The sequence below is a fragment of the Zerene cesonia genome, chromosome 18, assembly GCF_012273895.1.
Source record: "Zerene cesonia ecotype Mississippi chromosome 18, Zerene_cesonia_1.1, whole genome shotgun sequence".
Lineage (NCBI taxonomy): Eukaryota > Metazoa > Arthropoda > Insecta > Lepidoptera > Pieridae > Zerene > Zerene cesonia.
In genome coordinates, this window is record NC_052119.1 from 5277537 (window position 1) to 5302167 (window position 24631).

General features: G+C 30.9%; 3 protein-coding genes across 3 annotated transcripts; all 3 read left to right on the forward strand.

The window, feature by feature from the left end:
- Nucleotides 1-1246: 1246 nt before the first annotated feature.
- On the forward strand, nucleotides 1247-3665 carry LOC119834069. Its single transcript, XM_038358352.1, has 5 exons — nucleotides 1247-1376; nucleotides 1795-2017; nucleotides 2347-2477; nucleotides 2962-3117; nucleotides 3508-3665. Exons 1-5 carry the CDS (start codon nucleotides 1316-1318, stop codon nucleotides 3663-3665), a joined length of 729 nt encoding a protein of 242 aa, XP_038214280.1. The 5' UTR covers nucleotides 1247-1315.
- Nucleotides 3666-7690: 4025 nt separating this feature from the next.
- LOC119833971 lies at nucleotides 7691-9983 on the forward strand. The gene is made up of 5 exons (XM_038358228.1): nucleotides 7691-7851; nucleotides 8177-8399; nucleotides 8649-8779; nucleotides 9340-9495; nucleotides 9790-9983. The coding sequence occupies exons 1-5, from the start codon at nucleotides 7791-7793 to the stop codon at nucleotides 9945-9947; spliced, it is 729 nt and encodes a 242-aa protein (XP_038214156.1). The 5' UTR covers nucleotides 7691-7790; the 3' UTR covers nucleotides 9948-9983.
- A 2899-nt stretch (nucleotides 9984-12882) lies between these two features.
- LOC119833895 (circadian clock-controlled protein daywake-like) lies at nucleotides 12883-16299 on the forward strand. The gene is made up of 5 exons (XM_038358117.1): nucleotides 12883-12999; nucleotides 13521-13743; nucleotides 14104-14237; nucleotides 14706-14861; nucleotides 16005-16299. The coding sequence occupies exons 1-5, from the start codon at nucleotides 12939-12941 to the stop codon at nucleotides 16154-16156; spliced, it is 726 nt and encodes a 241-aa protein (XP_038214045.1). The 5' UTR covers nucleotides 12883-12938; the 3' UTR covers nucleotides 16157-16299.
- Nucleotides 16300-24631: the final 8332 nt, after the last annotated feature.

A 24631-nucleotide genomic window follows, 5' to 3' on the forward strand; every position in this document is an offset into this window, starting at 1 on the left:
CATAAAAAAATAATATTAAATACTAATTTGAAGCCGTCTTCTCAGTTGTCAGTATAATTTTTATATAAAAAAATAAACATGCCTGTGTGTTAATACCCCTTATAAACAAAGTGTGACAAAAACGCTAATTGAGTTAGTCCATTCACTTACGTGTCATCAATAATGTTATAAATTACATCAATGATTGGATATAGGAACATGTCGATAACAAGGTTATTCCTCGTACGTAGTGAGATCCATTGTACAACTTCACCTTTGACCTAAATGTATTATAATTCAAACATTTATTTATAGGGACTTATGTCATAAAAACGTTACGAATCCATATCATCAGTTAACCATGTGAAAACCATGTATAAAATACTAGCTTACAGATTAGTTGCCGTACAGATTATAAGTCATGAATCTTTTTAACAAACATATATATCAGATTAGTTATTTGCATGAAATGACATTGAATAATCATGACGATATCCTCAGACGGTCATCACCAACTTTTTCGATATTTTTGAAATTAAAAAAATTCTTAAACATTCATTCATGCAATTTATGTATTAGATTTTGTAAATGCTTAGGTACGATCCGAAAAAACACAGAAAGAAATGATTTAACACTATTAAAAACATAAGACGTGCACACACAAAAAAAGCGATGAATATGTAATAAAAGCTACAATCGATTATTTATTTCCTGTTTGTACTCTTCTTGTAAAAGTGCACAATAAAGAGTTTTTGATTGATTGATTGATTGATTGATATATCCAGAATAAATAATTTCAATGCTTAATGTTAAATAAGAATTTTTATGTGTATACGTATGTTTGTCTATCTGTCTATATATCTATATATTTATCTATCTATCTAGATGGACATAGATCTAGATAGATAAAAAATCTGAAATAAGGCCGGCGACCGCAAGATAATTATTAAAATGTTCCAGGTATCCCTGTTTTTATGACAGGTATACCTTAATAACTTTTATTAGATCCTTGCATTTCAAAAATTATCTTCATTTTCTAAATGGTTTGCAATATCCAAAAATTTATAAAATCTTTCTTAAACGAATATCCTTTATTGTTTATTAACATCCTTCTAATATTATTAAGTAATGTTTAATACATATTAAGGCGATTCAACGCATGTACGACTATCAATTTATATGACAAATTATGTTGATTAATAGTCTTTTAATAAAACCTTGACTCTGTGCTTACAATGAGACAGTTTTTTCTTATATAAGGGAAGATCGCGAGTGAGATAGGCAGTTGAGCTTCAGAGTTCAGGGTGTTGCAGGAGTAATCACTGTGAGAAAAACAATGAGAGCTTTTACATGTTTGTCGTTGCTTGCGATGCAAATATCGCTCATTTATTCTGCGTGTAAGTCCGTTTAGTAGTACTTTAATATTTTGAATAATGTCTTAAATCTGCCTTATTTACTTTAATCGAATTTGAATGGACAATCATTGTTCCAATTATCTGTAGAAGCTGGTGGATTGCCTGATGGTAAACGACGAGCGCCGCCCATGAATTTTTGCAGAAGTCTTATGTCACTGCAAGTAGCCAACTTTCTTGGAAAGTAGAGCTGGAAGGGAAATAATTAATTGAGGGGAAAAAGAAAAATACTCGGATAAAACATAGTAACATTCACATACTGCTGTTTCAATGCATGCCAATCGTCTGTGGGAATGTGGTAGCTTCCCTGGTGCGAGCTGGCCCAATTCGAGCCGAAGCGTACTCGACTTCCACATTCAAATTATTTCGTTTCTGACCCACAGATAATATTGTTTCATTTCAGACCCGCAGATATATTCTAGATGCAGATTTTGGGATTCGGGATGCCTGGCTCGGCAAATACAGATCAATGTGCCATCCTTGATTTCTGGTATCAAAGAGTTGGGTGCTGAGGTACTGGATCCAATGCGCATTGATTACAGCCGGATAGACATAGCTGGATTGAAGATGGACATATCAAATGCGATTGTCCGCGGCTATGGTGCAGCTGTCGTTGATAGGGCTAGGTAAAGTGTCAACTTAAAATATGACAATTTATTACAGTATAACACTGTAACAAATTGTCATATTTTCCCAAAAATTTTCCCAATATTTCATATTTAAGTGTGTACAAATAAAAACCAATATGGTTTGATAAAAGTTCAGAATATGTTAATTTTTACTTGTAAATAATCTAAATTACTGTATATGTAATATTTTGTCTTAGGTGTATTTGTTATCGTGTTTTTTTCAAAGATTCTCTATTGAGTGTCAAACAAAAGTATAAATGTGTTCCAGACACTTGAACATTTCGTTAATATTGAATTATATCAGTGTTTACTATCTTTATTTATAGCGTTGATCCGATTTCAAGAGAATTGTATTTGGTTTATCACACCGATTTAACGATGGATTCTCAATACAATGCTGAAGGAAGTGTTCTTGGCTTACCGATTTCTGGTGATGGCAATATGAGGGTAGTAGCGAGTAAGTAGTAAAATAATAAATGAAAAACAGGAAAATAGAAACTGTAAATATTTCTTTTGGACAATGTTATACGGTTAATGGTGTGATATTTTATCCTGCCCTTTATATTTATAATTTTGTATCGTAACTGACATGGCACTATTTCGTCATCCCTCTTATATAAATCTCAATCAAGTATGTAAATCTACTATATTTTTGTTTGTTTATCTAATTAACTAGAAGTAGTATAGATAAATACTGTTTGGCAAAAGATTAGACGATTTTACAAATTGTGATTATTTATATTTATAAGATTTTATCATATCTATATTAATCGGGACGACTTAATTTTACTTTGAGATATCAAATACTCTTGCAAAAGCCTTACGATACAATTCTACAAGCCCTCAATTGTAGGGTCTATTATACCTCACCATATAATTCCTGAAAATGTATTTCTGCTTCAAAATAAGTAAATTTATTCTCATTTTATATAATATTTCAGAAAATGTACAAATAGAAGCTCTTTTGCCATTCGACATCGTTAACGACGCTCGCGGTAGAGCTGTAATTGAACTGAAGGGAATCCAATACAGACTTAATTTTAAGGACAACGTGCGCTTTGACCTTTCTAACTTGTTCTACGGTAACAAGGGTTTAAGTGAGTATCTTATCTTTCGTTAATTCCGTATAGAATGTAGTTGGTAATTAAGTATTTTATCTAATGTTGAGAGTAAAATTTATAATAATGCTCAATGAAAAAATGTTTATTTTTTGAGTTCATTCAATATGAACTAGCTATGTGTGCGACAGGATTTCGAATATTTTAAGAATTTGTTTGACATAATAATGGATAACTATTAGTAAAACTAATGGTCATTATGATTATTTAAATCAGATTTGAATAGCAGTAGTGAAAACAATGAAAAGTGATCATGTTTTCCTTTAGTTTTACATGCATTCGAATTACCATTATATACTTAGTTTGATATTGTATTAAGAACCTATTTACCTAAATAATATTTTTAAATAAATCATTATTTATTTCCAGGTGACGCAATGCATCAATATGTAAATTCCAACTGGAAGGCAGTAGCGGATACTTACAGCAGACCAATTTTCGACATCGCACAAGATAAACTTTTCAAAGTCTTAAGATCCTACCTCCTGACGCAACCCCTTGACAATATTTTCAATTTTTTTAAATAGGCCTACGAAATTCATACAAACCGCATCCCAACCAAACCCATCGCTAAATTTAATATAAGAATTCCTCAATATGTTTATTAAATAAAGAATACAATTGGTTAGAAGACTTTGTTTTTGAGTATTTCCATACGAAGCGTAAGCAATCACGTTTGAAGATGTTATGATTTAAACTAGAATAGCTGGAAGGCTTCGCTAACGAGGAGTTCGGTTAAAAAGTAACTTATGTCACAGATAATATACCTAATGCTATAATATTTGAGACTATGATCTACTGTACCGAATTTCATAGTTCCTTCTCTTAATTATTCACTCCACGAGATAATAATAAAAACATTCACTCTTCCAGCTTTTATTTGTAGAACACATTTATAATTTTATATTAATATTATAAAATGATGAGAAGTATGCTAAATATACTGTTTTATCATAATTACAACATTTTTAAGTATTTATAGTTCAACTAGCTGCACGCCCCGGCTCCGCCCGGGTAGTCATTTATCGTAATTGTAATAATATAAACTATCCTATCTCTCAAGTTGGATCGAACTGCACATGGTGTGCGAATTTTATTATAATCGGTTAAGTGGTTTAGGAGTCCATTCAGGATAAACATTGTGACACGAGATTTATATATATTAAGATATCCAACTTTATCTTTGATAATAAATCGAGGCTAATTCAAAAGAAATTAATTTCAAATAAAATAATATAGAAAAGAGCAAACCCAAACTCCTAAAACTGTTTAGATATAGTTATGGACTTATAGTGTAGAAACTAAAGCTTATGTTAAATGATCCCATCGAATTTCTACTCACCAAAAAATGGATGAAAATCCATCGTAATATAAAAAGGAAATGTGGATAACGCTTGTTGATTTTTACTTTTGAATGTTTGTTATAAACCATCACTGCGACATAGCTAATGCAATAAGAAGTAACTTTTAATCAAATACTAGCAGTCCGCCCCGGCTTCGCCCGTACATATGTAGCCTCAATGAATGGGCAATCTAACACTGAAAGAATTTTTCAAATCGGACCAGTAGTTCCTGAGATTAGGGCGTTCAAACAAACAAACAAATTCTTCAGCTTTATAAAATTATGGGAACATTGGTATTTAAAGGAAATATTGTATGCACATCTATTAATTAATATAATGTATAAAGTATACTATATATATAAAGTATTAAAAAAAATACAGACTTAGTCATAAATATCGTAATGATACAACTTTCAAACGAAACAAGATCACCAGCGCATTCTTCCAACCACAATAAAGGGGATTTATGAAATAATAAAATTCTTTTATTTTACGTAAAGTCAACTCGGTATATTCAATAGCTTTTTTTATTTTTAACCGATGTGTGACCGGTCGATTAAAAATAAGAAGTCGGTGACTTTTTTGTACACAACAATTATTGGCAACGAAGTTTACTCTATGTATGTAAAGTATGTTAAAAGTCGCTTCCTTTTCTTGTAGAAAAACGTTATTTTAAAAAATTATCATCAAGTTCATGCCTACTATGTAAGCGCAATCAGTCAAAAATAATACATTGAAAAAATTAATTAAAAATATGTATGTTAAACGTTAATAATGAGAAAATACATTCGGGGTTTCACTACACATTTAAACACATTTATCCACACAAGATCACCCATAGCTCCCGAGTCACCCACTAGGCTAGTCTGTATTGTGGACACTGAGACGAATTATACAAAGATTGTTGTCCTCGGTACAATCAAAGGCTTATAAAAATAGTCATAAACATTATTATATGATAAACTAGCTGCGCCCCGTGATTTCACCCGCGTAACTCCGTATCCGGTAAAAAGTTGCCTATATGTTATTCCAGTTGTGCAGCTGTCTACGTACCAAATTTCATTGCAATCAGTTCAGTAGTTATTGCGTGAAAGAGCAACAAACACACACATCCTTACAAACTCACATTTATAACATTAGTAGGATATACACAAATGTTTCATTAAAACAGTTTCTTTTGAATCTTTCTGTTTCCAAAAATATTACACTTGAAGTTTTTTAACCTAAATTTGAATCTCAAACTATGATAGACCTGTCCATCGACATGCCACAAGCACACAACAAGTTTTCATCCTCTATGGTCGAGGATTGCTTCTCCAATGTATCGCATAAATACTAAATTTAAGTTCTATTGAAAATATCTTATGATAAAACATAACTTCATACAACAATCTGCTATGACTAAACCTTTATTAATCCTTTATTTAATCTAAGGGCTATATTTTCTGTTAAGGCAGATTCTTCAATTGCTTTAGGAATGCTGCAAAAAATTTTAACTCATTAAACATAAAAAAGAAAGAAATTAAAAGCAAGACTTTTTTTTCAGATTGTTACGAGTATTGAAGATACTTATCAGCATCGCAGCGCTATAAAACTGATAAAAAAAAAAACAAAAAAAAGATACCGTTTAAAACTATTTCTTTTTATGTCATAGTTTGGTTTGGTTATTCAGAGGCTTAAACCTATTAGCAGGGGGATTAAAGTAAAGGACTGGGAAAGGTAGGAAAAAGGGCCTCTGGCTCCCTTACTTACTGAACGAAACACACATTGATCTTCTGTGATGTCGATAATACATTTTGATTTAATTACAGTCACTAAAATGGTTATTAAGAATTATTTAAATAAACAATACTGATATAGAGTAGAAAACATTTTAGACACAAAATCTAAAAATGTGATCCCAAAATGTAAGTTATGTAACTGCGAATCATGAAACCTCAACCTAATGTTTTTGATTAATTTTGTATAAAGTCAAGTTTCCTCGTTAAATAGCTAGAATATGAAAACACTACTTTTCTACGCTATTTTCAACCGACTTCAAAAAAGGAGCATGTACGCATGAGCTCAGAACTTTCGACGGGGAACCGATTTCAATACTTTTTCTATTTGAAAGCTGGTGCTTACTGGTGCTGATGTGGTTTCATTTAAATTTGTTCTTATTATGAAAATTTGAAGGCTAAAAAATTTAGTTTTAAAAATGATTATTGGTATATAGCGGCATGGGCGACGAGCTGGCAAAGTAGAAACACAAAAAGAACATCTCAAAATAAAATAAAAAAAAACACATACTACCGGAAAGCAAAATGACTGGACGGCAGATTAAAAATCGCAAAATGTACTTTTTGGAGATTTTTTTTATTTATTTTGAACTTTAATTTTAATTTGAAAAAAAAATCATGTGTTCACGTTTTTGAATACATATAGTATGTTTAACCAATGTTACTACATGAACTTTAATTGTTGTGAAATAGTTTGTAAGACTTAACGATCCTTTTATATCTCCAAAACAATTGTTGTTTATTTATGAAATAGTTTCTAAAAACCGGAATTAAACAATTGAATTGAGTTTATTCACACTTTTCGATTTATTTTTAGTTACCAATATTAGTGACTAATGTGCTATTTACATTCAATCTATAGGTACTTCAAAATCTGTAACAAAACAATTACTTAAGGGTTGAAAATATAATTTGATCAAAATTGTCCAACTGCCTTTTTCTATTATACCAATATTTCGATTGGGTATGACAAAATTTTAACAATTATAATTTAACATCTTATGCACTTCCCTGGGTATTTTTAGTTGACATCCCAAAATAGTACATACAAATACAAAAAGCAAACTAAATTCCGTAGTTCATCCCTAGTCGTGATTACGGCATCACCCGCAAATAATAAGTTTGTAGTACGGTACGTCCATAACATTATTATTAGGATGGAGTTTTGGACCACAGGAATCACGCTTCGCAACCAAGCCGTTTTATGGCATGAGTTCTGTAACTGAAGATATTGGGGAGTCAAGAAAGTGACAAGTTTACTTTTTATCGTGGTGAAATATTTCATTTTGATAGGATTTCCTTTGATCACGTGAGCGAAACCGCCGCTGCAAAGCTACGACAATAAGGCGAGTTAACGCATGTTCACTATTCGTTAACATGTAGATAGATAAATAGCATTTTAGTAAAACCTTGACTCCGTGCATACCTACCATATGACAGTTTTTTCTTATAAAAGGGAAGATCGTGAGTGAGGTAGGCAGTTGAGCTTCAGAGTTCAGGGTGGTACAAGAGTGACAAGTGTGATAATAAAATGAGGGCTGTTGTATATTCGTTGTTGTTTGCGATGCAAATATCGTTCATTTATTCGTCGAGTAAGTTCTTTATTTAGATTACTAATCAATCAAAATTATATAAATTTCTGAAAACTCTATGAATGATTTTTTAAGCATTATTCGGTGATGAACCTCTAGTGAAAGTGTAATAATTTGACAAAAAAATGGGACTTTTACGATACATTTATTAAGGGAATATAATTTTTTTAATACTAGGAAGATTGGAACTTTTTTATCAAAAATAATTATTTAATAAAACAAAATTTTGTTATGTGTTGTAAGATTACAACATAAAGACACAAATTATTAGACCATCCGCGGATTTGCTGAAGAAACATTCATCATTAATTATATTTTATTTCAGATCCGCAGATATATTCTAGATGCAAATTTTGGGATTCCGGATGCCTGGCTCGGCAAATACAGATCAACGTGCCATCCTTGGTTTCTGGTATCAGTAAGTTGGGTACTGAGGTACTGGATCCAATGCGCATTGACCATGGCGTTATCGACCTGGCTGGATTAAAGATGGATCTAACAAATGCGGTTATACGCGGTTACGGTTCAGCTGTCGTGGATAGGGCTAGGTAAGATTGTATTCTAATTTTGAAGACTGTTATTATTAAAATAAATGACTTATATTTATAATAATACGATAATTGATTGCGTTACTGAAAGGACCAAATAATAATTTTCTTTCAGTACATATAATTACCTATTCTAAATTTTTATTTGAACAGTGGCGTTTAATCTATTTATTAAAATATAATATTAATTTATTAACTATTGAATTGATACATTATTTTTTTATTTAATATTAATTTTTTTGTTTGTAGCGTCGATCCAATTTCGAGATACTTATATTTGGTGTATCACACTGATATAACAATAGATTCTGCATACAATGCTGGTGGAAGATTACTTGGCGCACCGATTGTTGGTGATGGGAATATAAGGATAGTAGCGAGTAAGTAATCATACTTCACACTTATATTATAAATGTGAAAGTTTGTTTGTTTTAATATTTATCCATCAACCACACTGAAACTACTGAACGGATTTTGATGAAATTTGGCATACAGAATGGGTATGAGCTGACTTGCTCCCTTGGGATAAGACAGGAACCTTGATATAACATATAAATAAAGAAAACACAGTTATCTAGGATTTGTTATGAACAATGTAATGCTGATGATGGTATATATTTTTCCCTTTTTAATTATCGCAATGATGTGAATTCGACCTAGATGACTTATGAGTTATGAGTTTTTCGAACTAATTAATGAAATATATACATAACACTTTTTTGCGAAACCATCATAAAATTATGTAATTCGTATAAAACATATTTTTCTTCGTTGTGTCTGAATTGAAACAGACAGTTTTATATTTGAGTTTAAGTCATGATTACACTAACTCCATTGTCCTGTTGCTTTGCGGTTCAATTACACAAGAACTTACTGATGTTATTTGATGAATTTGTATTTTTGCTATTTTTAAAGTACCTTTTATTGAATCATATTTCAGAAAATGTACTGATAGAAGCTCATCTGCCATTCGACATCGTTAACGACGCTCGCGGTAGAGCTGTTATTGAACTGAAGGGAATCCAATACAGACTCAATTTTAAGGACAACGTGCGCTTTGACCTTTCCAACTTGTTCCACGGTAACAAGGGATTGAGTGAGTATTGAAATAATTTGATTTGTTGGTAATTAAATTGTAATGTTGTAAGGCAAGTTGATAACAAGGAATGCGGAATTAAGTGAATAATTAAATATATAACTAATATTCCAATTTGATAACCTTAAATAAAAAATATGACATTTGAAAAATGAATATGCAATGAAATATCTGATACTGAATTAAATTACAAGTCTACCATATCGTTTTTTTGTTCACCACTATTAAGATCAAATAGATTCTTAGAAACGTTTGAAAATGTCATCGTAATTAACAATTGCTCTTATGTTCCAGGTGACTCGATGCATCATTTTATAAATTCCAACTGGAGGGTAGTATCGGATACTTACAGCAGACCAATTTTCGACATCGCTCAAGAGAAGCTTCTCAATGTTCTACGATCATACCTCTTGACGCAACCACTTGAGAATATGTTCAATTTCTTTAATTAGTTTTAACTCAATAAAGTTCGCAATTTTGCATTCCTACCGATCAGTTTTTAATTTAAGAATTCCTCAATATCCGTGCGTATTGAACAAATAATTAAAGAAATTTCTTACTGTTTAGTATCTATAATTTAAGTCAACGAGAACTTTAATCATAAATACTAAACTGTACTTAAGGGATAATAGTTTTTAAAAGTAACTAATAATAGATTTCTATTACAAATATCTGTTTTCCCCTGTAGGGCTTATGCATACTGTAAAATAAAAATTGAATCATTCTATTCTAAAATAATTAATTTCTTTCTTCTTCAGTTCTCGTGATATTGTGTCCGATTTTTTTTTGTATTTTTTTTCTCACATTTCAATCGTGTTCATATAAGCATTATGACCGTTATTAAGCAATAATTTTTGTTTAATGAAAGTGAATAGGTTACAATTAGAAATCTCTACCATGAAAATTTATCAATGCATGAACTGCATACTATGTCACCTATACTAAAATATTACGAAAATGTCAAAAATAATTCAATGTTAAAAATGTTTTATTTGTATTAATGTGTGTTGTGTATAACTTAGCTTGTATGAATATTATTGGAATAATAAATAAATATTTCGCATTACATCGTTTAATTATTAGCAAAATCATAAATAAATCATAGTCCATGCTTCAGTCGATTTTTATGATGACAGAAGCGTTAATGTTTTATTGGATTTGTTATATTTTTTACTTGAACTTTAACAAAATATACTCCCGGAAATCGTTGTGAGCACTATTCTTCTTGTTGGTAACAAAGTGAAGGACAAGACTTTCGACTGAGACTTATTTTGAATTGAATCTGATTCCTCAAGATAAAAATACATATATAGGTATTTTTAACAATCTGTACCACATTGGAGTAGCACATGAAGTACATAGTTTCTTTTTAATATATTGTATCTTGATCATACATCGGAACTTTGAGAACATGGCGATAAACGATTGTAATCACATGCTTTAATATAAATTGGATTTTTGATCGCATTAATAAAAGTTTTAAATTAGCCGAAATTTCATGAAATAGGAAAAAAAAAATTAAATATATGTGTAAAAATTTTACATGCTTGATTACTTGTCTACGATTTGCCTATGTAGCAAACACGAAAAATTTATTTAAAAATGACCAAACTTTTACTCTAATGTTCATTGAAAATCATGTACTCACTGTAGTTAGTAATCATCTATTTTAAAACGTTTTCTTAAAGATTTGGTACATTTTTGCGGCCTGTGTTTGCCGTCTCGTATTAGTGATGCTAGATGATAAATGGACAAAATAAATGTTCCCCCTTAACTACTATTAATTTATCATAGTTGGCGGCCAAATTGTAACGAAGAATTCGGGCCATGTACGGGATAATCTGCGAACACCTGGTTTTAGGAAGGCAAGAACGAGCTGAGCATCGCCACAGAACATAAAATTGAATAGCAGGACCTAAGGCAGATTCCTTGTCCTGGGCAAGAATTTGGGCTTTCAATGACTTCAATTTATCCAATATCATATGAGTACAATTAATTTGACCCACAAGCACTGGTTCATTAATATAGACAGCGCTAATTGTCAGGTGACTTAGCTTCGAATCATATTGAAAATAATTCCATTTGAGGTAGAAATCTCATTATAAATTGGCTACCAACATATATCTTACACAAGTATCATCGTACTTAAACAAGTCATGTAGGACCAATCAAAGTTAAGTTTGTATTATGAAAACAAGATATGTTTGACAGCAATCATACTACGTATGTATGGAAATTAATGTTTATATGAAAACGATTTGTTGCAATGCTAATCGTGCTAAGACCATTGTGCTAACGTTCCTGTTATTTGATAAATTTAGAACAGAATTTAATAAAGTAAATTACGCATGACGTCTAACAGATTCCCGAATTGAATTGTGTAATAAGTAACTCTTCATCACTGATGTGTATCTGATCGTCTGTCTGTTCGCAATAAACTTAAGAACCACTGAAAAGATTTACTTGCAGTTTTAACACCAATAGACAATTTTTATAAAGTTATTCGTGAAAAATTCTGAAGTTTGGATAATTATCGCAGCTAAGCTTTCTTCGATTTACTGATCGCATGTAGCTGATTGTAGATGTTATATGATATAAAGAGTTCTATTACAGATAATCACGTATGTATTAGTATATTGTTGTATACACTCACATTTGTATGAGTGATGAAAAATACTTTTTATTTTACTTACACCTCCAATATTTCGAACTCCAGAGGTTGTCTGGTAGAGATTACATACACCTTTTGAACCCGATAATAAACGACGTGGTGTGTATAAATTTGACGTATCTGTGTGTGTGATAAAATACGATCAAAAACACCGGCCGCCGTTAAATGAAGTTTACCCTTTTAATCTTAAAGTAAATTGTATGTATACATTATTTCTATTCGATGTTATTAAAATATTTTTTTATTACAATATTATGTTAATACTTATGAGCAATGTAAATATGCGTAAATATAACCCAGCGTTTTTTGATGTAAAACCAAATCCAATCATCTTTTATTAATTACGTGAGAGGTTGAAATAAAAATACAATATTTATTTATTGCAGCACTATAGATTACTAGATGACATTAAATACAACTGTATTTTTATTTTTAATAATTTCAAGTTGTTTTATATAATTTACCTGCGTATTTTTATACGCGTTATATTATACGCGATAAATAGGACTTTTAAAGTTTAGAAGTTTTTAGAAGTTTCATCACAATTTTTGAAATTCAGATTTCACAATTCGATGTCACATTATGTTCAAAGTTCAGGTGTTTTTTTCGTCGCTTTTTTTGAATTCTTATTAATCGATTCTTTGAATAAACTGGTCTACATTCTTTTTTATTTTTGAACCTATATAACGTGTACTCCATCTGTGTTTTCCGTAGTTGGTATTCACTACCATAGCTGGTTACTTTTAAATTTTATTTTAAGATATATAGTAAAATGAACTTTTTTATTTGTTTTTGTTTATTATTAAGTTGTTGTGATCTTGTTTATCCATACGGTGAGTATTATTTAACTTGTGTAACTTTTTTGTATTTACAATTAAAGACAGATTTTTTATATATTATTAAATTTCAATAACATATGATTTAGCACAAATTTATACAAGTCAAAAATACTTTACCTCGCTTGTTCAAGACTTTTAAATTTAAATATGATTTATAAATTACTTACGTTTTTTCTGTTTTCATCGATTGCATAAGAATGAGTCAAGTATATATATGTAAACGTATAAATAGATAATAATATAAAAACAGGTCGAGTTGTGTGTGGTGTCACACAACATAACAAGAACGGATGGACAGATTTAATAATTTAGAAATTAAAGACTTTAACGAATTTTAAAATGTGATTTATTAATTATATTATTAACCCGACGTCTCGAACACTTTACAGCGAGCTTCACAGAGTTAATATACGTAAAATAAAAAAGCATACACCGAAAAATGTATTGTATATTAAATGCAATATACCATTCATTTTTCGGTGTTTAATTTTTATTTATCGCAAATTTCTTTTCAGTATTTCCGTCAGTTAAGAAATGCCGCTACACGGATTCCAATTGTTTGAAAAGCTCTTTTCAAAATGCTCTGCCGAGTTTCGCTGACGGTATACCAGAATTGGGTATAGCCAAGATGGATGAACTGGTCATTAACGATAAAACCTATAAATTAGGTGGATTAGATTTTACCATAAAAGATGGCAGATTAAAGGGACTTAAATCCACTATTTTTGATTATGTGAGGTAATAACAGTTCACCCCGTACATTATATTTTTAAGTGCTACTTACTACTACTACTAGGTTCACGTCGTTTCAGTAGTTCCTGAAATCAGCACCATATCAGCACGTTCAAACAAATAGTAATAATAGATAGAATATTGGTGAACTTATTGTATGCATGCATGCATTTCCCCTGTTTTCCCAATTTTTCTTTTGAAATAATAATATGTCTAATATACTAAAATTATTTATTTGTTTAACACAATTAGCATTATTTTATAAATTATACAACATTGAAACAGCGTTAAATGAAAATAATTTGTTATTTTTGTACAATAAAATTTTCTATGATTCTATAAATAATGTATGTCACGATTTTCCAGTATGGATATGGATAAAAAAGTTCTGAGAACCGATTATCATGTCCAAAAATGTTCGATGAGTGGTAAATATTTGGGCGTCGGTAATATAAAAGTACTGCCCTTAAAGGGGGGCGGAGAAATGTTTTTGAAGTTCCGTAAGTATGAAACAAATTTTGATTATTAGTTGTAAGGGATATCGACACCTTGCTAGTAATAAAGTTAGGTTTTCATGGTATCGTACTAATTTGCCTTTGGCTGTCTAGGTTGTAAATAATACTAGTATCATATAGGTTTCCAGATGTTGTTTCTTTGTTTTTGGATCCAATTTTGACTAAAACTTCTCTAAACAAAATCTAATTTATTTATGAACTAAATAATACGATGTTTATTAGATATTTTTGTTGTGGTGACTCAATGGATAGGTTCGTCCCCGATTTAATTGGTTGGATGAAATTGGTTTTTGCCTCTAAAATCTTTTTTATCTATTTAAAACTCTCCTAAGCCTCAATATATAATATTATCAGCTCATGTTTCCCCCTGCAGGCTTATTATTGGGATGCTTGCAGTGGGAGTTCTTGATGACATAAAGATATATCTGAATTGTAACAATTGATGTATTTCAGGAAATGTTGCCATATCTCAAAACGTTACATTCGATATGGAAAAAAGGGAAAATGGGAAAGTCTACATGATTCCCAAGAAATATGAATTCGACTTCGATGTGAAAGATCATGCGCATTTCAATTTAACCAATTTATTTAATGGAAACGAAGAATTAGGTAAGGATTTATGTGATTAAGTTATAAAAATACGTAATATTTTTATGAAATCCTAAAGTGACACTATATTCGATAATGTTAACGAAGCTTGTTGAATCAGATTGCACCATATTTATTTCCAACTAGCTAACCGCCCTCAGCTCCGCCCGCTTAGTTAATGGAAACCCGCAGCGTTTCCGTTTCCTTGAGGTTTCCGGCATAAAACATATCCTATGTATCCTTTCTAAGGTCTTAAACTGTCTTGGTATCAAATTTTATCCAATTCGGTTTAGCGGTTTAGGCGTGAGGAAGAGACAGGCAGGGTTACTTTCGCATTTATAACGTTAGTAGGGTTTAATCGAATTAGTACAAAGTTTGTGAAAAATGTTATATAAGATTACGTTTTCACGCTGTCTCAATTAATAATTCATATAAAAACCACTTTTCTTGGTACTCAATATTAAAGTTCAAAAATTATGTTATAATAATTCTTTATGTTGACTGTCTGTGTCTTAATGTGATGGTTATTATTTCATGGTCATTTATAATTAGTTATTAATAGCAACACTCCAACTATCTAGATGACCGCTTTTTGGAGCTATCCGGTTTCAAACAGACAACAGGTTAAAAAAAAAAACAAAAATTTAAAATAACTCTCGACTGTCCTATATCCTAGTACGGTTAAATACTTTTTGGAATATATTCATAAAAAAGCTGAAGAGTTTCTTTATTTGATTGAACGCAGTAATCCCGAGATTTAACTACATACTTTCGCTAAATCTCAGATTTACTCGTTTCGGTTCCAATTGAAAAATTGGAGAAAATGTTGCAGAAATGTGAATGAACCACTTTTTTAAACAATATTCCCAAAAACAAGGGAGGTTCTGAATTAGAACAATATTTATTGTTTGTGGGCCGATAACTCCATGGGTTTTCAACCGATTGACGTTTTTATTTTTGTGTTTAATAGGAAATTGTTGTCATTCTGTATTTTTATGTCATATTCGGCAATGGAGCTGATGGGTCGCCTGATGGTAAGCACCACCCATGAACATTTGGAGAGGCATAAGGTCAATTAAATTTCTATTTGCTGTGGTACCTTCACATCACGTGAGTTCAGTGTGATTCAACTCTAATTCTTTCTTAATTCCCTTTTCAATTCAGGTGAAACAGTTCTAACATTCCTGAATAACAACTGGAAAGACGTATCATCGGAGTTTGGAAGGCCAATGATGGAGCAGCAAGCGTCGCAAATATTCTCACATGTCGTCAAATATCTGTCAAATTCACCAGTGGACGAAATATTTGCTCAATAGATGATTTTAACTTGTTTATAAATAAATTTGTGAACTTGCGTACGCCGTATGGCGATTATTTAAAATGTATACCGAAATATTTAGGTAGTCCCGCATGTGGTGTACCCAATGAACTTATAGTTAAAAACTGTCTTACCGTCTTAAAAAAAAGTAAGTTATAATTCAACAGCATTTTTTTAATTTTGTTAGCTTAGATATAAGTAAAGAGATATCTTTACTGGGTAAACCGATTTTTATGATTCTTTTTTTTTAATTGAAAGATGTCTGTCATGTGTAAATTTTAAACGATTTAATTTTTTTGTTAAGACAATAAAATCTCTGATATATTTTTTTTCGTTTAGATGAATTTTTAAATTCTTTATATACACCCTTAACTATCACTACTACGCAACCCACCTTTGCCATTAGCACGCTTTCGTTTAAGATTATGTTTCTATATAATAGCTAAGGTTGTAAACATAGCGTTTTAGAAAAAGCGTAGATAAAGAGGTTTTGTTATTAATGTTTTTTTAATGGATGTAGATAGCAGTGTATCAAAGCACCATTAATTACATTTGATAGTGCGAAAATCAAAAGTTATAATCGTTATAATTTTATATGGTACAATTTAGTATATAATATAGTGGGTATTAAAAGCTTAACGAAATACATATTTTTAGTTTATTGAATGTTTTATTTTGCCATTTCGTACAGAAAAAAAACTAAAAACTAAAAATAATTACCTTACTTTACTTGAAGTTTAACGAAGCCTGCATCAATAATTATAGAGACATTTAAATATGTCTGTCTGCAGTTATTTTTATCTGTACCAATATTAAGTTGAAGTGTTTGTTTGTTGCAACGCACAAATCTCAGCAACTACAGATCTGATTTAAAAAGTTCTTTCGATGTTAAATAGTCTATTAATAGAGAAAGTCTAATAGCTATATGGACTACATAGTATAAAACAGAGTCGCTTTCCGCCGTCTGTGTGATTGTATGCTTAGATCTTTAAAATTATGCCACAGATCTTTTTTTAATAGATAGAGTGATTCAAAATTAAGGTTTATAAGAAAAATCACACAGATAGAATAAAAAAGAGGGGGGAATGGTTTTACTCCGACTTAAACGCGTGCGAAAACTATATGAAACTATATAAAATATCATAAAAAAAGGGGTGTGTGCGATTCACGCACGATAGAAGTGAAACTTCAGTAAATCGACAAAAGAATGAGATGAATATATATAAAATAGTATGTATGTATATTTCTGTCTCTTTCTTTCCCGGCTTCATTTATACATTTTTGTATTTGTGTCCCTTACCTGTCGTTTTTCCGTTGCATCAGGTTTGAAATCACAACGATTCTAAAGAAGTTTCACTTTAAAAGGTGTGTGTGCGATTCACACATGATAGAAGTGAAACTTCAGTAAATCGACAAAAGAATGAATAAAATAGTATGTATATTTCTGTCTCATTCTTTGCCGGCTTCATTCTACACATTTTTGTATTTCTGTCTCTTACCTGTCGTTTTTCCGTTGCATCAGGTTTGAAATCACAACGATTCTAAAGAAGTTTCACTTCAATATCATAAAACACGTGGGTGCTGATACCGCAGGGTGCAGCTAGTAGGTACAATATATTATCGGGTTTCGTAAGTACCTGTACAGTATACTAGCTGCGCCCCGCGGCATCACCCGCATAAGTCTACATCCCGTCGGAATATCGGGATAAAAGGTGCCCATATGTTATTCCAGTTGTCCAATTATCTACGTACCAAATTTTATTGCAATCGGTTCTGTAGTTTAGTAGGATAAGATTATTAAGAACTTGGCCGGATTCGCCAATACTCGCAAGTATCTTAAATAACACATTACTTTTATCATATTTTTAAAATTCAATTCATTCAATTCAAAAATTGTACATTTCACAGTTTTTCGCAACATTTAGTATTGAAGAACCTACTCGTCGACCATAGTGAATGATGAAACTTCAATCAGCGGACTCGATTGGTGAAGCACTTAATGACACATTTGTAAACATTTCCACCGAGCATCCTAGTCAAAGGCATTTGACATAACAAGACAATCAATTTAAGACAATCGAATGCCCGTATGTTTGGCAAAGACGTTGATTAATGCTGAACCCCAGAAACCAGCTGTCGGCCATTATTGAGATAACACTAATTTATCTTATCACATATGCCACAAATCCGTTAATCCGTATTTATTTATTCGAAATATGCAAAGCTGCATATAAATATGCATGCATATGATGTAGTTATAATAATATTGAGCGATTAACAGGGGGGAATAGATGAACTGAATATTTAGTAGGTACCATAATTTATTTATCGGGGGGATGGGAATCGAGCACATTTTGGAACGAATTGGGCCAGCTCACACCAAGGATGCTACATCGCAGCACACCCACACGCATCTGACTTCGTTTAGTTTCGATCACTTTCGCGATCTGTGAACATCTCCTGTAATTATTGAAAAATAATGGGTGTCCTAAACCTGATATTATGGCGTCATTGCACATTCCATTATGATATGATTGATAATTAGACCAGGGCCGAAGCTTTTAAAAATGGTAAAAAAATGAAAAAAAATTACAGTAGGATGAAACCCATTAAAAATGTGGCAAATATGATCAAAATGAAAGGAAAAATAAATTACAGACGATCCGAGTTCGGGGTGAGTTTTTAAGGGTAAAAAATGGTTTATCTTGATTTCCGGCAAAACTACAAGTCCTATGGAAAAAAGTTAAATGGCAAAGTTGTAGGTAATAAAAAGATCTAAAACTTTTGTATTTGCAATTTTTCTCACATACCCTCAAAATTTAGGTGAAAAATTCAAAAAAAACAAGTTTTTGGTTTTTTATTTATATCTTTTTCAATTTTTTTTTACGAAATTTGGTGAAAACTTACCTAATTTATTTGATTAAAAATATTTATTTTTTCGCCTTATTTTAACTTTATATCAAAAATGCACCCTAATTTTCAATCGAAAATTCTGACGTCAAGATATCAGCTTTTTTCAAAAAGTTTGGCGGCTTTTTGTTCGTTGAAATATCTACTTTCTGATGATGTAAAAAAAAATATACATTACCATAGGAAATGTTCTCAGAGGACCATGTTTCCATAGGACTTGTAGTTTTGCCGGAAATCAAGATAAACCATTTTTTACCCTTAAAAACTCACCCCCTCCCACTTCCCGAACTCGGATCGTCTGTAATTTATTTTTCCTTTCATTTCGATCATATTCCCCTCCTTTTCTAATGGGTTTCATCCTACTGTAATTTTTTTGGTTTCAAAAATTATCGGACTTGGTCTAAATAGGAAAGTCAATGACGTTACTGTTACCTATTCAGGACAATGACTTTATACATAGACTAGTGTACCGCCCGCGGTCTCGCCTTCGAAGTTAAAGCACATTCATATGGGAATAAGATATTTAATCCCGGTAAAAAGTAGCCTGTGCCACTCTCTAGTCTCCTTCCTAGCTCCAGACACAAAATTCATATCATGAATTCACTCCGTTGCAACTCGAAAAAATAAGCAAATAAAGCAACATAACACATTCGTAACGTAATATACAATATTTTTACTAACGATTCAGGAAAATATAAACCTAATTGTAAATACAATACTAAGAGTCGTAATAAAGTAAACGAAATAAATTATTTTGAAGGAAATTTATTATAATCTATTCCAATTCGAGTGATAATAAATTCGAAACCTTTAATGAGTTAATCAGCGGTGTTGATCTTTCGTTTTCAGTTTCTTAAGCTATCGAAGTAATAACTTGGGAGTTGTTCAAGCGAAATTAGAACTCAGATCTAAAGACTGAAAGTTCTTTTTCAATTAATATTTATGTGAATGCAAGGGTTTGTATTGAATAATAAATAGTAAGCTATGATTTGTGATTGAATTTATAATTTGATTGTTATGATTTATATGAAATTTAACTAAATGTTTTTTGTACAGAGGTATTACGCTTTTAAATTTTATTAAAGTGCATTGAATGCATTTGAAAAAATATTAAAGTGCATCAGAAACATTGCTATTAAAATACCAATTCAAAAATAATTGTAGTTCACACACGCATATAATGATATTAGCATAGTCTCCCCTAACAATAATAAAAATGATGTAAAAATATTACGTCATACGTTGATATTTGTTATATGAAGTGAAGTGAAGTGAAGTGATGTCTGTGTATAAAGCGATTTTGATTATTATTGTGAGGTTAAATAAAAGTGTGAAATTTGTGTCTTTTGCTGCTCAAAGTTACCTAAGATGCCCAATGTGGAAGACGTAATCAGTCCACAGAGCCCTATATTCCAACCGGAGCTGACATATGTATAATGTATATCACAAATGTTTCAAAATTACCGATCAGCCCTATTCATCGCTAATCTTCCTGGATTCAGCCAACGTCTCCCGGGCCCTTATCAGCAAGAGATGATTTGCATAAAATTATTAATTACGGTTTTACGCTACGGACTTGAATGGCTACAATTAGATTTAACCAGGCTTGTGTGTGTCGCAGGTGTATTGTCAAAGCCGAGGTATTACAATTTCACCAGATATAATTAAATGCTAGATTGTCAATCAACTTCATTTCTTACAAACTAACAGGTTTTAGTGACATTGTAATGTCACGGGAAGATTAAGATAGTGTTATTGTGCGCTATTATATTTTGAAAAATGAAAAAATGTTACTGATCGTTTTAAATATGACGTTACAATGCAAATAAAACCAGACTGTAGTAAAAGGTCAGCAGTCTTTGCGTGAACACGTTACAAACATAGATACAAAAATACAAAAATTTCCTCTTTATGACATTAGTCTAAACTACTTTAGAAATTAAGACAACAGTCAGTAAGCTGTTTTGCAAATAATTTGTTAAAGGTTTTTTTAACTTAAAATATAATCTCTCCATTAACATTATTTTAGAAATGAGACACATAAAAAGGTTTTATGTGATAAATAAAAAAAAATCACAATACGTAATTTTTTATGTTTTATTTGATTCTTTGTTTTTACTTAATCATATTTTCTTTCAAGATTTGTAGGTATATATAATACAAAAAATCAAAATACATACAAAATTGAATAAGCAAACAACCAAAATGTGTCTTTTTTACTTAATATTATTATAAATATCATCTTTACAGTGAAAGAGAAGTAAACAATAAACAAAAATTTCACGCCTGTTAGTTTTATATGCTATAAATTTTATCGCATATTTAAACCAGTACCGAATTCATGCAACGGCTTTTTGCTTTTCCAATAATAATTAGTATTGTTTGATTTTAAATCTACAGTGTTCATAAATTAAGAAAATGTTCGAGCTTATCAAAAAGATAGGTTAAATCAATAAAGTTAATATATACCATGGTATTCACAGCTGATATATCTTGACCAGCCTGTGAATAAACACACTTATGGTTATATATTACAGGGAACTATGATAGACTTCTCCAAGTGCAACAAAGCAGTTAAGAACAATGTAGATGGAACACAACGTGTCAGGAACTTCAATAGTTTCTGATGTATCGGAACTGGAGGAGGGAGAGATGTAATTTGCTTAACATCATAGCGTATTATTTATTTCATGGTTGGGTGTTGTAATTGGGTAACAAAGAGCACAGTTTAATTTATATTCACATTGCACGGACTTCTTTTGTTTCGTTGATTGAACGTATTAATCTCAGGAACTTCTGAATCAAACCGATAATCCTACTATTATAAATGCGAAAGTTTGTTAGGATGTGTATGCGTTTGTTGCTATTTCACGCAAAAAATACTAAACCGATTGCAATGAAAATTGGAACGTAGACAGCTGGACAACTGGAATAACATATGGGCTACTTTTCCCCGATCCCGATATTCCTAAGGGATACGGACTTACGCGGGTGAAATCGCGGGGCGCAGCTAGTATTACTATATGTTGGATAGAGTACTAAACGAAGAAGGTTCATGCTACGTCCAAAAAGAACAAAGTAGCAATGAATAATGCGGGTTAAACTGAGCGGCACAACTAGTATGATCGTATTATAACTTTTATGATGATATTTAAAAATATTAGACATTTTCGAGTGTGCTTAATAATTTTGTTCACATTAGTAATTGGTAAAAGTTATAAATCTTTTATTTTGTAACCTATTTATAAAAGTTAGAACTATTTTGTGTCAATCTGTATGCAATCAAATATATTAAAGTTATCCCCACACAGAGTAGAAAACACAATTGTTTCTCCATCCACTTCGTATAATGAATAATAACTTAATCCATAAAATTAACATACAGCTCAAATTCGGCCACTCAAATTAAAATTTTATCTTAACTTATCCTATTAATTACGGCACGTTGTAATGTTGTCAGAACCATACAAAAAGTTATGGTTGTAGGTATATATATTTAATATCAGCATTTTTGTAAAAATATTATGTTTTGTGGTTACTTACAATAAAATATATAATCGTATCATTAATAAGAATTATATTATTTGTTTGCATTTACTAGACAACATATAAACTGTTTTTGTAAATTTGTTAGTCAAGTCTATCCGAATCATGTAAGAAACCTTCAATTAAATTGTCTAGAAAGCTTTATTGCCTGGAGTTAAGATGTTATAAGATTATGTTTTGATCGCCTTTTACAAAAATTTAAGGAATTGTTCTGAAAAAGTTCAATCGAATATCTGCTCTGATTGTGAATGAGATAATTCACAATCAGAGATCATCATCATTTTGACTTTTGACCCTTTATCATCTGCCTAATAGCAATAAACGCCTTAGCACTAATTATTTTAATCTTGCTGAAATTTCCAATACAATTATACGATACGGTTCCACTTGGTCTTGGATCAATACTATCCCAAACTTATTGGATAATTAATTTCAAGTGATATTTTGTCTTGCAATAATAACTCACTAAATAAATACACATTCGATGCAGCATATTTTCATTACAGCTTATATCGGCACTTGTATGCTACAAAGACACGATCTACATGATCCATTACAAAGAAGCTGTCTGATACCATTGTTTTCAACGCTTATAAAGCATTGGCCTTGGATAAAGAACGTTGGAAAATCTTCAATGACAAAAAGTTTAATAAGTTGAGGTTTTTTAGAAGAGATTTACCAAATGTGGCCTACATCGTGTCTGTGTGAGCAACGATTATAAAATTAATGAAAGACTTGCTATAGCAGGCTTATGGCCTAAGTGTGTTTGGATATTTTTAGTTTAGTCGAGAATTAAATTTGTAGGATTTCTTTTGTTGATGAATATTTGGTATATATATGTGTATATTTGATATAGGTTTTCGAACGTAATTTAAATTAATTGATATAATTTTAGATGGTCATAATGAAATTAATGAGGGCATTGAGCACGCTAAGGTTTTTTGGCACAAATTGGTCCAGCTCGCTCCGGGAATGATACCCCACCCCCACTAGGTGAATCTCGAGCTGGGTTGCCTGCTTTATCATAAAATACATTATTTTCATTATAAATATATTTGCTTCGTACAAGTTATCAGTTAAATATATTGAAGCGTCATATCATATCAATTACTATTAATATTTACTATAAATTATTCAAGTGTCATATTTCGTTCAAACGCACACACACACACACATACACACACACACTTATTTACATTTTAAAGAGATAGAGAGACAGAGAAAACAAAAAATATAGGATACGAATTATATCATATCTAATTATAATAAGGGATTTCATAATTCTCATTTTTACAGGGAATCGTACATTTGAATATAGCATAGAGTTTAATGTATTCAAATGTAAGTTGCATACGAAGACAGCAGTTGCGTTTTATGGTTAGTGCAGTAAACATTATATATTATAATATTAAAGTTGCCAAGTTTCAAGTATGTAGAAGGACATTTACTAAAAATATTGTTATTTATAATTAATTTAAACTGAAGTACGTACTTTGTTTGATATATTTAAAGCGAAATATTACATATTTCATTTGATGAAGCAATGTGGCGTTGAGTGTCTCGGGAATAAATAATGAATTAACATTTGATCAAATGATAGGTATAAATTCAATAACTAATTAATTATTGAAATATATTTTATAACCTAAAAATATATATACCAATTAATTAAATATATAAACCAATTAATTGCAAAAACGCTAAGACGAGACGTAATACACAGGCGCATTAGGTACTTATTTACTTAAGTACATTTATTTTTATCATGTTCAAAATATACTTTCAGTGCCAAAATTATTCATATAATTGTTTGTAGTTTTCAGTCGTTTGAAAATTTCAATATAATTATAAACTGCTAAATGTATAAATTTCTCATAGAGCTAGTATTTAGTGAACGGCCATATTTCAGAATATTCTTTGCTACAATTAAATGTCTTGTTCTGTCTAGTATTGTAGTATCAGATATTTATTTTTTTCTTTAATTAAATATCAAAACCAAACTAATGCTTGAAGGGCA

Coding starts and splice junctions, on each gene's coding strand:
- LOC119834069 (XM_038358352.1), top strand. CDS start 1,316: ATGAGAGCTTTTACATGTTTGTCGTTGCTTGCGATGCAAATATCGCTC. Junction 1,377..1,794: donor ATCGCTCATTTATTCTGCGT/GTAAGTCCGTTT, acceptor GTTTCATTTCAG/ACCCGCAGATATATTCTAGA. Junction 3,118..3,507: donor CTACGGTAACAAGGGTTTAA/GTGAGTATCTTA, acceptor ATTTATTTCCAG/GTGACGCAATGCATCAATAT.
- LOC119833971 (XM_038358228.1), top strand. CDS start 7,791: ATGAGGGCTGTTGTATATTCGTTGTTGTTTGCGATGCAAATATCGTTC. Junction 7,852..8,176: donor ATCGTTCATTTATTCGTCGA/GTAAGTTCTTTA, acceptor ATTTTATTTCAG/ATCCGCAGATATATTCTAGA. Junction 8,400..8,648: donor GCTGTCGTGGATAGGGCTAG/GTAAGATTGTAT, acceptor TTTTGTTTGTAG/CGTCGATCCAATTTCGAGAT.
- LOC119833895 (XM_038358117.1), top strand. CDS start 12,939: ATGAACTTTTTTATTTGTTTTTGTTTATTATTAAGTTGTTGTGATCTT. Junction 13,744..14,103: donor ACTATTTTTGATTATGTGAG/GTAATAACAGTT, acceptor ACGATTTTCCAG/TATGGATATGGATAAAAAAG. Junction 14,238..14,705: donor AGAAATGTTTTTGAAGTTCC/GTAAGTATGAAA, acceptor GATGTATTTCAG/GAAATGTTGCCATATCTCAA.